The 14334-nt window shown below is 37.9% G+C and overlaps 1 protein-coding gene across 4 annotated transcripts in view; it reads left to right on the top strand.

The window, feature by feature from the left end:
- COL12A1 (collagen type XII alpha 1 chain) overlaps positions 1-14334 on the top strand; it is a 223217-nt gene that overhangs the window by 148423 nt on the left and 60460 nt on the right. For all 4 annotated transcript variants that reach the window (XM_077289886.1, XM_077289885.1, XM_077289887.1 and 1 more), the window contains 9 exons: positions 3028-3157; positions 3510-3629; positions 3731-3877; positions 8104-8220; positions 8779-8925; positions 9156-9230; positions 9589-9728; positions 12804-12927; positions 13129-13272. In XM_077289886.1, coding sequence (XP_077146001.1) covers positions 3028-3157; positions 3510-3629; positions 3731-3877; positions 8104-8220; positions 8779-8925; positions 9156-9230; positions 9589-9728; positions 12804-12927; positions 13129-13272 — 1144 coding nt within the window. The remainder of the gene's footprint in view (positions 1-3027; positions 3158-3509; positions 3630-3730; positions 3878-8103; positions 8221-8778; positions 8926-9155; positions 9231-9588; positions 9729-12803; positions 12928-13128; positions 13273-14334) is intronic.

Here is a 14334-nt window from a genome sequence, read left to right on the forward strand (position 1 = left end):
TTTACTATCTTTAGGCTTGGAATCCCTTCAGAAGATGACAATGATATGGCTGGGTTCTTTATAGATACGATTAACAAAAGGACTAAAGTGTTTTCCGCAGCCTTATGCCCTTCCATTCATAGCTTAGAGAGTTTCATATTTCCAAACTATACTGTTTTGTGGGCTTTCCATTGACTTTATCAACACTAGTAGACTATTCCTCATGGTGAAACTCTTTTTCCCTTAACATTTCTGGCAGGCACATAAATTAATGATGCAGCAAAAGGTACCCAAAAAGGAACTTCTCAGGGGCCGACACACATAGAAGAGCACCCCAGGGCAAGAACTTTATGAGGACCCTTTGCAGTCCAATAGCTCATTGTAAAGCATCCCTTTATGTATCTGGGACCAAAGCTGCTTGCTACTTTGGATGTAGAAATGGGCCCTTGTACATTTGGGCCCCTGTGCGGTTGCACAGGTTTACCAATGTTATGTCCGTCCCTGTTATACGCTGTGTACTTGATATGAGAGGAATTAGATTTCAGGTTTATTACAATCTAACTTGAATTTTATACCATATAATGCAAATAAAGGCAAAGTTTTTTGTCATTCCTAACTGTCTGTGGGACACTATTGAGTTCTTTCTGACACCAGTAAGAATCAAAAGTTCATTGATCATTGGCCGATCACAATTCTTTCTTGCGCATGTTTACAAAAGTGGATTTATGACAGCTGGCATACAGTAGAGCTAGTGATTTAAGCAATTGAAAACTTTATTGGGTTTTCTTAGATTTTGAATTGATTTTATGTTTTGTTAACTACGCACAGAATACCATTGCACTGGTATTCAAACACCGTTTGTACTCTGAGGTCCTAAGAACGCACCACATTTCTATAAAAGACTTATTGCATTGTTTTCTGACACACGTCCAAGCCAGTCCCAATGTCGTGTCACAGCACTTTTATCCATATGTTCCCTATTTTGCAGACAGTCTGCTTTCTATTTAAAGGACTGTATATCCAGTGCTCATTTTGTAGAACAGATGTATAATACATTATGTCTGGTCTCCAGTGTTTACAGTGGTTTTGTCTGAATGAAAGCTTACTATGTGCTGTGCATACAGGTCCTTCTCAAAAAATTAGCATATAGTGTTAAATTTCATTATTTACCATAATGTAATGATTACAATTAAACTTTCATATACTATAGATTCATTATCCACCAACTGAAATTTGTCAGGTCTTTTATTGTTTTAATACTGATGATTTTGGCATACAACTCCTGATAACCCAAAAAACCTGTCTCAATAAATTAGCATATTTCACCCGACCAATCAAATAAAAGTGTTTTTTAATACCAAACAAAAAAACCATCAAATAATAATGTTCAGTTATGCACTCAATACTTGGTCGGGAATCCTTTGGCAGAAATGACTGCTTCAATGCGGCGTGGCATGGAGGCAATCAGCCTGTGACACTGCTGAGATGTTATGGAGGCCCAGGATGCTTCAATAGCGGCCTTAAGCTCATCCAGAGTGTTGGGTCTTGCGTCTCTCAACTTTCTCTTCACAATATCCCACAGATTCTCTATGGGGTTCAGGTCAGGAGAGTTGGCAGGCCAATTGAGCACAGTAATACCATGGTCAGTAAACCATTTACCAGTGGTTTTGGCACTGTGAGCAGGTGCCAGGTCGTGCTGAAAAATGAAATCTTCATCTCCATAAAGCATTTCAGCCGATGGAAGCATGAAGTGCTCCAAAATCTCCTGATAGCTAGCTGCATTGACCCTGCCCTTGATGAAACACAGTGGACCAACACCAGCAGCTGACATGGCACCCCACACCATCACTGACTGTGGGTACTTGACACTGGACTTCAGGCATTTTGGCATTTCCTTCTCCCCAGTCTTCCTCCAGACTCTGGCACCTTGATTTCCGAATGACATGCAAAATTTGCTTTCATCAGAAAAAAGTACTTGGGACCACTTAGCAACAGTCCAGTGCTGCTTCTCTGTAGCCCAGGTCAGGCGCTTCTGCCGCTGTTTATGGTTCAAAAGTGGCTTTACCTGGGGAATGCGGCACCTGTAGCCCATTTCCTGCACACGCCTGTGCACGGTGGCTCTGGATGTTTCCACACCAGACTCAGTCCACTGCTTCCTCAGGTTCTGGTCACCTCTTCTCGTTGTACAGCGTTTTCTGCCACATTGTTTCCTTCCAACAGACTTACCATTGAGGTGCCTTGATACAGCACTCTGGGAACAGCCTATTTGTTGAGAAATTTCTTTCTGGGTCTTACCCTCTTGCTTGAGGGTGTCAATTATGGCCTTCTTGACATCTGTCAGGTCGCTAGTCTTACCCATGATGGGGGTTTTGAGTAATGAACCAGGCAGGGAGTTTTTAAAAGCCTCAGGTATCTTTTGCATGTGTTTAGAGTTAATTAGTTGATTCAGAAGATTAGGGTAATAGGTCATTTAGAGAACCTTTTCTTGATATGCTAATTTATTGAGACAGGTTTTTTGGGTTATCAGGAGTTGTATGCCAAAATCATCAGTATTAAAACAATAAAAGACCTGACAAATTTCAGTTGGTGGATAATGAATCTATAGTATATGAAAGTTTAATTGTAATCATTACATTATGGTAAATAATGAAATTTAACACTATATGCTAATTTTTTGAGAAGGACCTGTATTGCACATATATCTATCCAGCTGTACTGTTGACATTATACTTTTATTTACAGAATAATTTCATATTTGCTTTAATAGTTACAAAACAATGTAATACACATGTAAAGAAAACACTTTAGTAATTGTTAGGATTTTTGAGGAATATACAGTAGTTCTAAAACTTAAAATGGCTCTAGTACTCTATTGCTATTGCCCCATAATACTTCATCTTCACCATCCCTTGTTCATGATTTTACTGTATAGAATATTTTTTATTAGATCTTTTGTGACCACATTTACATATTTTACCTTTATATTTACAGTATATTTTTTTGTAAATGTATTACTATATTTGTATTATTATATTGCACTTTTTTTAGACAACAGTTCCTGGTAGAAGAAACAATGTGGTCCTACAACCTTTGCAGTCAGACACACCATATAAAATTACTGTGGTAGCTGTGTATGCAGATGGGGATGGCGGACAGCTGACTGGAAATGGAAGAACAGGTAAGAGACTAAAAATGTGTTTATAGCACAAATGTTCCTCAAATATATATTATATACTGATGTTTTTCTAGATGATTTTTATTAATGTCTGCATGTCCCTATAATTCCTATGTCCATGTTTTAGCATTAGATTCCTTTCCTGGTGCCGTAGTTTGTCCCTAAAAAATAGAGTAGACCTTCTATACTTGGAAGTATTGAATATCTGTAATAAAAATCAATTGTCAGTACATTCACAATTCTGGGCTAGTAGTCACTTCCCTTCTAGGCTTACATATAGAATGTAAAGTCTATAAAGGGCATTACTTTACAACTTTTTGAGGTGATGTTAATGAATGCCATTGTTTTGTTCTAGTTGGCTTGCTTGCACCTAAAAATCTACAAGTTTCTGATGAATGGTACACCAGGTTCCGAGTGTCTTGGGATAGAGCAACCTCTCCAGTTCTTGGCTATAAACTCGTATACCAGCCACAAGGTAACTACAGTCTTTTTATTTCTTTTATTTATATTAACATATATCCAAATTAATCTATAGTCCATACTTCAAGTAGTAACTGTTTTCTATTTCTTGTGAAGATGCTGATGACTCTATGGAAGTATTTGTTGGCGATGTGAATTCATACACTCTGCAAAATCTTAACCCTGGGACAACCTATGATGTTCAGGTGTATGCACAATATGACACCGGACTGAGTGGACCTCTTAGAGGACCTGGAACAACCTGTAAGTCCTGTGCTTATGCAATTGTCAAAAGGAAACCAAATCACAAGCATACTTGTACCACATCTTTTGAAAGCTCCAATTGGTATTTTGGCATAAACTGAGCTTCAAGGGCTAGCTTGCTACTTTTATGTTTCCCTCTATGGTGTTTGACACAGCAGAATACGTTTGGTAGTGAATCTGCTTCTGCAAACTTTTCCGTGTTCTTGCTTTCATTCGAGTTTATGATTTAGAGAGTCTAGAAATGTGAATTGTGGGTGTAGATATTTACAGGTTGGAGATTTCATTTTAATCTTTTTTTCTGATGGGAGTTATGTTACCCACTACCTGTTATCATGCTTATTTATTTTCCCTGAATCATGTCATGTTGCCTGCTGCCAAATAATAAGTCCTGAATCTGAACCTAATCATTGCTTTCTGAGTTTGGAAAAGATTTAGATTGTAGCCATTTATAAAGACTGTGTTCAAAGTTTAATTTTAAAGTTTGTGTTAGGCTGTGTGCCCACAATCAGGAATAGTAGATTTTGGACACTGCGCATTTTCGCTGCGTGCAAAATCCTGCGTTGTACAGGGCAAGCACAAATGCTGCGTGAACTCACCTCCGGTGTGGGTTTCCAAGCCACAGCATGTCAATTTCTCTTGCTGGAACACTCATTGCGGAATTTCCCCGTAGACTTGGATTAGATGTGGTAATGATGCAGTTAAAAAAGCACATGTGTTGTAAAGTGTGTTTACACAGCTTAAACACACCAAAAAATGCATTTAAACATAAATAATTTAAAAAAAAGTGGGGTTCCCTTATTTTTGATAAGTAGCTCAGGTAACAGGTAAAAGCAGACAGCTGTGAGCTTATATTATCAGGCTGGGAAAGTCCCTAGTTTTTGGGACCCTTTCAGCCCAAAAATTTAAATCCGCAGCCACCCCAGATTTGGCACATCAAACTAGATGTGCTAATTTTGACAGTTGACCTTGGCGCTTCCCGATTGCTCTGGTGTGGTTGCAATCAGCTTAATAATTATGGTTGATGACAGATGTGATTTGTCAAGAATCATATCTGCCATCGACCCCTGGATTTAGTAATGGAGAGGTGTCTACCAGATACCCCCATTACAAACCCGATAATTAAAAATAAAAACATACAGAAAAAAACACTTTATTTAAAAAAAAACACACAGGTAAAAAAACACTTTATTTTAATAAAGACTTCTCTACACTATCCCTCAAACTCAATTTTATACAAAAAACGGTTCCCATGAAGCTACTCTGACATAACCCACAATCCTCAATGTCTCAGGTCTCTCTGAATAGCAGTAAAGTACTGCTATTCACAGCCGCCAGGTAGTGAGAACAACTCTCATCAGAGCCGCTGGCTCAATGCTTCTCTCTACGAGAGCCAGCAGCTCTGCTAAGCAGAGTTGTCATCACTACCCGGCACCTGTGAATAGCAGCACTTTACTGCTATTCAGAGACACAGGAGACATCGAGGATCGTGGATTACGCCAAAGGAGCTTCATGGGAACATTTTCTTTTTAATAAATTGGAGAATGACGAATAGTTTGGGGAGTCTTTATTAAAATAAAATGGTTTTTTTTCTGTGTGTAAAGTATTTTTTTCTGTGCGTTTTTCTCTTAATAGAAAATAGTCTTAATAGACGCCTCTTCATTACTAACTTTTGGGGTTGATGCCAGCTGACATTACACAACTGACATCAACCTCAAAAAATATTACACCAATTGCCACCACACCACGACAATCAGGAAGATCCGGGCAAAGTGCCAGAATTGGCGCATCTCATCCAATCTATCTATCTATCTATCTATCTATCTATCTATCTATCTATCTATCTATCTATCTATCTTTGAGTATAGATATAAAAACACATGCAGCAAAAAATGGATGCAAAAATTCAAGAAAAGATGCAAGTGAACTGCGGTGCGGAATTCATGTGGAAATTCAGCTGCATGAAAGCTGGAACAAACACTAATAGTTGGAATGCACTGTACCCTCATTGTTTATTTTGTCCTTCCAAATACCTTGGGTTAGGATATTACACATGTGTCTTTCCTAAGAGGATACCTGGAAGTTGAACAGCTTTGAAAAAAAAATTGTGCTGCTCCATTGGGAGTTGATTATGATATATGCAAGCAGTGGTGTGAATAAGTGTTTACCCCCTTCCTGATTTCTTACTCTTTTGCATATTTGTCACATTTAAATGTTTGCTATCACCAAACAAATTTAAATATTAGACAAAGATAATATAAACACAAAATTCAGTTTTTAAATGAAGGTCTTTATTATTACGGGAAAAAAGAAATCCAAACCTACAGGGGCCTGTGTGAAAAAGTGATGGCTCCCCCCTTAAAACATAAATTAACTGTGGTTTATCACATCTTTGGCAAGCTGAGTTGAGTTTCCCTAGCCACACACAGGCCTGCTTAATGCCACACCTGTTCTCAATCAAGAAATCACTTAAATAGGACCTGCCTGACAAAGTGAAGTAGACAAAAGATCCACAAAAGCTGGTCTTCATGCTGTGATCCAAAGAAATTCAGGAACAGTTGAGAAACAAAGTAATTGAGTTATATCAGTGTGGAAAAGGTTATAATGCCATTTCTAAAGCTTTGGGACTCCAGCGAATCACAGTGAGAGCCATTATCCACAAACGACGAAAGCATGGAACAGTGGTGAAACTTCCCAGGAATGGCTGGCCAACCAAAATTACCCCAAGAGCTCAGTGACACATCCGACAGGTCACAAACGACCCGACAGCAACATCCAAAGAACTGCAGGCCTCACTTGCCTCAGGTAAGGTCAGTGTTCCTGACTCCACATAAGAAGGAGACTGGGCAAAAATGGCATACATGGCAGAGTTCCAAGATAAAAACCACTGCTGAGCAAAAAGAACATAAAGGCTTGTTTCAGTTTTGCTAGAAAACATCTTGATAATCACTCTAAGACTTTTGGGAGAATACTGTGTAGACTAACGAGTCAAAAGTTTAACTTTATAGAAATATATGTCCCATTGCACAGCATTTCAGGAAAGGAACATCATACCAACAGTAAAATATGGTGGTGGTAGTGTGATGGTCTAGGGCTGTTTTGCTGCTTCAGGACCTGCAAGACTTGCTGTGGTAAATAGAACCATGAATTCTGCTGTTTTTTTAAAAATTCTGAAGTAGAATGTCTGGCCATCTGTTCATGACTTCAAGATGAAAAGCACTTGGGTTATGCAGAAGAACAATAATCCAAAACACACAAAGAAGTCCACCTCTGAATAGCTTATAAAATGCAATATTAAGACTTTTGCAGTAGCCTAGTCAAAATCTGGTGCTGTGGCATGACCTTAAAAAAGCAGTTCATACTCAGAAACCCTTTTAGTGTGGCTGGATTACAACAATTTTGCAAAGATGCGTGGGCAAAATTCCTCCAGAGCATTGTAAAATTTGATTTAGTGAATCATGCTTGGAGCGGGGGGTTGGATAAGATGACCCTGGAGGTCCCTTCCGACTCTGCTTTTCTATGATTCTATGATTCTAAAAGACTCACTCCCAGTTATCGCAAATGCCCGATTGCAGTTGTTGCTGCTAAGGGTGGTCCAACCTGTTATTAGGTTTAAGGGGCAATCACTTTTTCACACAGGACCCTGTAGGTTTGGAATTATATTTCCCTTAATAATAAAGACCTTCATTTAAAAACTGTTTTTTGTGTTAACTTGTGTTCTCTTTAACATCTAAAAAATTTTTGCCACCTGAAATATTTAAGTGTGACAAATATTCAAAAGAATAGGAAATCAGGAAGGGGGCCAGCACTTTTTCACACCACTGTATTTATTCACTGTGACTAATGAATACGTGAACTCCAATATTGCCATACACATTAAAAATGTAACATGTGTTGCTCCATTGGGAGTTGTTTATGATGTATTTATCTTTTTCAGCATATATTGAATTTGTATTGTGATAAATGGGAGTCCTCATAAAAATTGGCGGAAAACGTAGTGGTGAACACATCTGTTTGTAGTTAATAGGAAAGTGTAGATGACAGCTGTGTGTAAGCTGTAGTGAAGATAGTCACATATGTATCTGTCAGAGTACAATGCTAAATCTGAAATTGTTACTGTGGTTCAGGTTTCTGATCGTTAAACCTCAATAACTGTGGTATTGCAAATACTGAGCGTAACTGATGTCTCTAATTTTTTTCCCTGAACATTTCTGATTTTCCATTTGCAGTGTACCTCAATGTGACCGATCTGACAAGCTACCAAGTGTCGTGGGATTCATTCTGTATTAGGTGGACGCCTCACAGAGCTGCCACTTCCTATAGAGTGAAACTAAATCCAGTTGATGGTAAGAACAGATTTTTTTTCCTGTAAAATGATGATACCATACTTGTAGAACAAAAAAATAAGTTCAACAGAATCCAGTAATGAATAAAAATATAAAATACATGTAAAATGATTGAAAAACAGGAGAAAAAATATTCAGCTCACCCTCCAATCAGCCAGCAATCACAGGAAACACGGTGCACAGGAGCACTTAGGAGAGTCAATCCCACACTGAAGGTTCCAAAGCTACGAGGTAGTAGGGGATCCAGCACATGTGAATAGATAAAATTGTTGTTTATTACAAAACTGTTAAAATAAAATATTCATCACTGTATATTCCACAACAAAAATTAGGCAAAAGGTCTATGAGACATGGGAGTTATTACTCGTTTCGAACTTTTGAACTCCCTGGTTCATAGTCATAACTCATTTTTTCTACTCATGTGCTGGATCTCCTACTACCATGTAAAACCATTGTGTGTAAATCTTGGTTCTGGTGATACTTAGAATACTGCAGAAAGTAGCTTTTCTCAATGCAATATATATAGTATAAATAATCAGTATTTGTCGTATTATACAGGATCACGAGGACAGGAAATAACAGTCCCTGGCTCAGAGTCATCAAACTGCTTTACTGGTCTGAACCCTGACACAGAATATACTGCCACCGTGTTTGTACAGACACCAAACCTTGAGGGCAGAGGTGTATCAACCAAAGAACGTACTTGTAAGTAACAGATACCTATGCAGTAATATAACTCCAATAAATGGGATGGTATGTAGAATGGAACTAATACATTATAAATGCTGCTCTTTGCTTGGATCTTAGTATAGTAAAGATTATATGCTTTAAATGGGCGTGATACATTATGTGTGCAGTAATAAAAAGAATGTTACTGTTGTATAAGTAATCAGTAATAATTAACATTTTCTCTTGTCTCTTATCTCAACTATAAGTGATAAAGCCAACCGAATCACCAACCGAACCTCCTGCTCCTCCTCCACCACCCACAATACCGTCAGCCCGTGAAGGTAAGCAATATATATATGACTTTATGTAATAGTGGCTGGGGCAATTATGTCCAGCACAGAGGCAAAGATTGTTTCAAATTGGTACTAATTAGTGGTAGAATATGTATACATTTTATTAAGGTTTTCTTATTAAACTTACAAGCATGATTGTAGTTTGGGGACCACTGGGGTATATACAGTGCATACTTGTGCCAGAAAAGGGGCCAACTAGCCACTTGAACAAGACATTTAGATACAGGACTAAGGCTGTAACCTAAATCTCCAAGCCACCCTCCCCCCTCACTCCGTGCCCTTCTTCAGTCCTCATACTAATCCATAGTAACTACTACAATTACTGATACAGATATTTTTTTTTCAGTCTGCAAAGGAGCAAAAGCAGATATTGTCTTCCTAATCGATAGCTCATGGAGTATTGGTGATGATAACTTCAATAAAGTTCGGCAATTTATTTTTAACACCATTGGAGCTTTTGATGTCATCAACCCTGCAGGTATCCAGGTGAGCCTGATGGCAATATGTGATCAGAGCTGAGCAAATGTATTGGCAGTAGAAAAAAGGAAATGCTTATATTCTATGCCACGTGAGCTGGGCAGCCAATCATTGATCACAAATGTGCTGCAGTTCTCAAACTTCTTTCAGATGTCCAAAGTTCCTCTGAGTGAAGTGTAAGTGAAGCAGCCCATCAGCGACTATTGATTGGCTTTAGTGCTCAAATGACAACAATGTCACGCAAGCACTGGGAGACTGGAAAAGAAAACGGTGCAGGAGGTGAAGATCTGCTATTTTTATTTCGCTAAAGTGAATATGGTATATAAAAAAGGATAGTGGACAGCACAATTTGTACCAACAATCTACATCCCAATATGTTTGGGTGATTGTCATATGAAAACATGAGGAGAGCTATAGGAGATAGAGCACTATTGGATAAATTATATTATATTAGATTTTATATTATTAAAAATTTTTTTCATTATATCTTATAACAGTAATTTTGACTAGGTGACCTTGTCATGCTCATTGTGCCGTGGTGCTAAATTGCAACATAGTTCACCACTATCTATTGGTTAAAACAGAGAAAGGCCCAGTAGAGGGCAGGATGGCATCACTAGCTAATATGTCTGATTCTCACAACAGAAAGCACAATCTTCTTGTTAGGTTTCCTGAGGTTGTACATAATAGTGTAAGTGCAAAATCCATAGTTATCTTTACATTATGCAATACATGTTGTGTGTATGTGTGTGTATATATATATATATATATATATATATATATATATATATATATATATATATATATATATATATATATATATGTATATATTTATAGATCTGGCATCAGTCAAACATCCCTTCAGTGGATATTAGCTACTCACAAATGGCACCCTTACAAAATCCAGTTGCTGCAGCATCTCAATGAGGATGGCCCAGATTGGCACGCTGAATTTGCAGAATGGGCAAAACAAAAATAGAAACTGGACCCTCAGTTTACACAGAACATTATGTTCAGTGATGAGGCAAACTCTTTTGGATGGGCCATTTACACTGTGTGCAGAATTATTAGGCAACTTGCATTTTAGAGGATTATTTTTATTATTGATCAACAACTATGCTCTCAATCAACCAAAAAGACTCATAAATATCAAATGTTAATATTTTTGGAAGTTGGAGTGGGGTATTTTTAGATTTGGCTATCTTAGGAGGATATCTGTTTGTGCAGGTAACTATTACTGTGCAGAATTATTAGGCAACTTAATAAAAACCAAATATATTCCCATCTCACTTGTTTATTTTCACCAGGTAAACCAATTTAACTGCACAAAATTTAGAAATAAACATTTCTGACATGCAAAAACAAAACCCCCCAAAATTAGCGACCAATATAGCCACCTTTGTTTATGATGACACTCAACAGCCTTCCATCCATAGATTCTGCCAGTTGCTTGATCTGTTTACGATCAGCATTTCGTGCAGCAGCCACCACAGCCTCCCAGACACTGTTTCGAGAGGTGGACTGTAGATCTCACATTTTATGAGGGACCACAGGTTCTTTATAGGGTTCAGATAAGGTGAACAAGGGGGTCATGTCATAATTTTTTCTTCTTTGAGACCTTTACTGGCCAGCCATGCTGTGGAGTAGTTGAAGACATGTGATGGAGCATTGTCCTGCATGAAAATCATGTTTTTCTTGAACGATTCCGACTTCTTCCTGTACCACTGCTTGAAGAATTTGTCTTCCAAAAACTGGCAGTAGGTCTGGGAGTTGAGCTACACTCCATCCTCAACCCGAAAAGGTCCCACAAGTTCATCTTTGATGATACCAGCCCATACCACTACCCCACCTCCACCTTGCTGGCATCTGAGTTGGAGTGGAGCTCTCTTCCCTTTACTGATCCAGCCTCTGGCCCATCCATCTGACCCATCGAGAGTCCCTCTCATTTCATCAGTCCATAAAACCTTTGAAAAGTCAGTCTTAAGATATTTCTTGGCCCAGTCTTGACATTTCATCTTATGTTTCTTGTTCAAAGGTGGTCGTTTTCAGCCTTCCTTACCTTGGCCATGTCTCTGACTATCGCACACCTTGTGCTTTTTGTTACTCCAGTAATGTTGCAGCTCTGAAATATGGCAAAACTGGTGGCAAATGGCATCTTGGCAGCTTCATGCTTCATGGGCAGTTATTTTGCACCTTTTTTGCCCAACACGCGTCTTGCGATCCTGTTGGCTATGTGCCATGAAACACTTGATGGTTCAGTGATCACGCTTCAAAAGTTTGGCAATTTCAAGATTGCTGCATCCCTCTGCAAGACATCTCACAATTTTGGACTTTTCAGAGCCTGTCAAATCTCTCTTCTGACCCATTTTGCCAAAGGAAAGGAAGTTGCCTAATAATTAAGCACACCTTATATAGGGTTTTTTTGTCATTAGACAACACCCCTCCTCATTACCGAGATGCACATCACCTGATTTACTTAATTGGTAGTTGGCTACCAAGCCTGAACAGCTTGGAGTAGGACAACATGTATAAAAAGTATCATGTGATCAAAATATAACTTGCCTAATAATTCTGCACACAGTGTATATGGATACACCTAAATAAAATGGGAGTGGTGACAGTTTTCTTGCGTAGGGTGTCTTGCATTGAAATCTACTGCAATGACCCGGGTACTGCGTTCACCAGACATCAACACAATTTCCATCCGCTCCTCATGTGTTAACCTCTGCAACATGTCAATGGCTGTAAACAAAGAGAATCTTGAAAATAACTGATGAAAGAATAAAGTTACATTAAAACCAAGCACACCATTGTTTTTCTTGTGAAATTCTCAATAAGTTTGATGTGTCACATGAACCTCTTCCCATTGCAAAAAATAAAGTTGGATCCAAACTGTCCGACTTCAAAATGGCCGCAATGGTCAACACCCATCTTGAAAAGTTTTTCCCCTCCCATATACTAATGTGCCACAAACAGGAAGTTGATATCACCAACCATTCACATTTTATTTAGGTGTATCCATACACATGGCCCACCCTGCATATATATCTTAAATGACTGATGTTTATCTATGATTTCCTGCAGGTTTCATTTGTGCAGTTCAGTGATGACGCCCAAACTGAGTTTAAGCTGAACACTTATGCCGATAAAGCACAAGCTCTTGGTGCATTAGCTAATGTTCGATACAAGGGTGGAAACACAAAAACAGGTATGTTACACAAGCATATAAACTGCTACATATTAACTGTTAAATACAAGCTGTAGAGAGGTAATCATCAAGGCTTCAATTATGTGCATACACTTTATTCATGAAAAATTGCATTAAAACGGCAAATTTCCAGTGCCAGGGACTCGAGATCTACTTTAATTTCGTCACAGCAAGCAGCTTATCCAATTTTATTTCTCACAGGAAAAGCTTTGAAGTTTGTACGAGATAAGGTCTTGACTTTCGATAATGGCATGAGAAGATCCGTTCCCAAGGTACTAGTAGTAGTGACTGATGGAAGATCCCAGGATGACGTGAAGAAGTCTGCCAAGGATATTCAACACTCTGGTATGAGTAGCTTAGAAAAGACTGAATGTGTGATTTACTATGGAACATCTAAAAAAAAAGAATTCATGAATGTATCAAGACCACGTAAATGCGCAAGATCAACAAATTATAAAAGATAAAGAAAACATTTTCTAGTTTTCTAGCTAATAATTAGTCTCATTTATTTTATATGCTTGCATAATGTAAGATTTATGTCTCTAAAAGATTAATTTAAGTTTTCAAATTTGAAAAGTAAATGCTTAATATAACGATAACTAATAATGAGACATGTTGAGTCCTGTACCGAGAGGCTAGAAGAAAATTTATTTTCCTGGCAACACTTTTCCCTCTTTAATTTGTGAAGAGGATATTACACTATGTGCATCCAGCTGCATCACTGCTAGAAGCACTCCAGGCCATATTGCTTTAATAAGCCAATGGTTCGTAACTCACGTCTCAGTCTGATCATTAAAACTTTGATTGTTTTTTCTTTTTTTTTAAAGAATAGTATGTGTATACATACTGTAAAACTGCAAAGTGTTCCCATAGCAATTCAAGCAGTTCCAATACACTAAATCACAGTTTGATCATGTTACGCAAATTGAAATGTGAACAAGAAATATATTTTAATAATAAATGATATGTGGGAAAAGGTTGAAAAGTTCCAGGGAGCCGAATACTTTCGCAAGGCACTGTATATTTATATTTTGCCATATTTATTCAGTGCTGTAGATGTAACTTCAAGAAAAAAAAGAATGTAACCAGCTCACCTTCATTATGTATAGGAAGCAGTGATCATGTGTAGTCAATAACAACAAGGAAAGTGAAAATGTTCCAGATCTTAAGGATGAAATCATCCAGTTTTTTCCAATATTAAGTTTAAACTCTATCCTTAGAATGAATGTACAAACAGAATAAAAACCAACATGTTCAAATACAACATGCGTTCTTAGTCATGGTATGACTATGACTAAGAAAAGATGTTGCATTTGAACATTTTGGTTTTTATTCAGTCTGAACACTTATTCTAATGATGGAGTTTTAACTTTAATACTGGAATAACGAATAATAAAAGCAGTTGAT

Source organism: Ranitomeya variabilis, chromosome 2 (assembly GCF_051348905.1).
Source record: "Ranitomeya variabilis isolate aRanVar5 chromosome 2, aRanVar5.hap1, whole genome shotgun sequence".
Taxonomy (NCBI): domain Eukaryota; kingdom Metazoa; phylum Chordata; class Amphibia; order Anura; family Dendrobatidae; genus Ranitomeya; species Ranitomeya variabilis.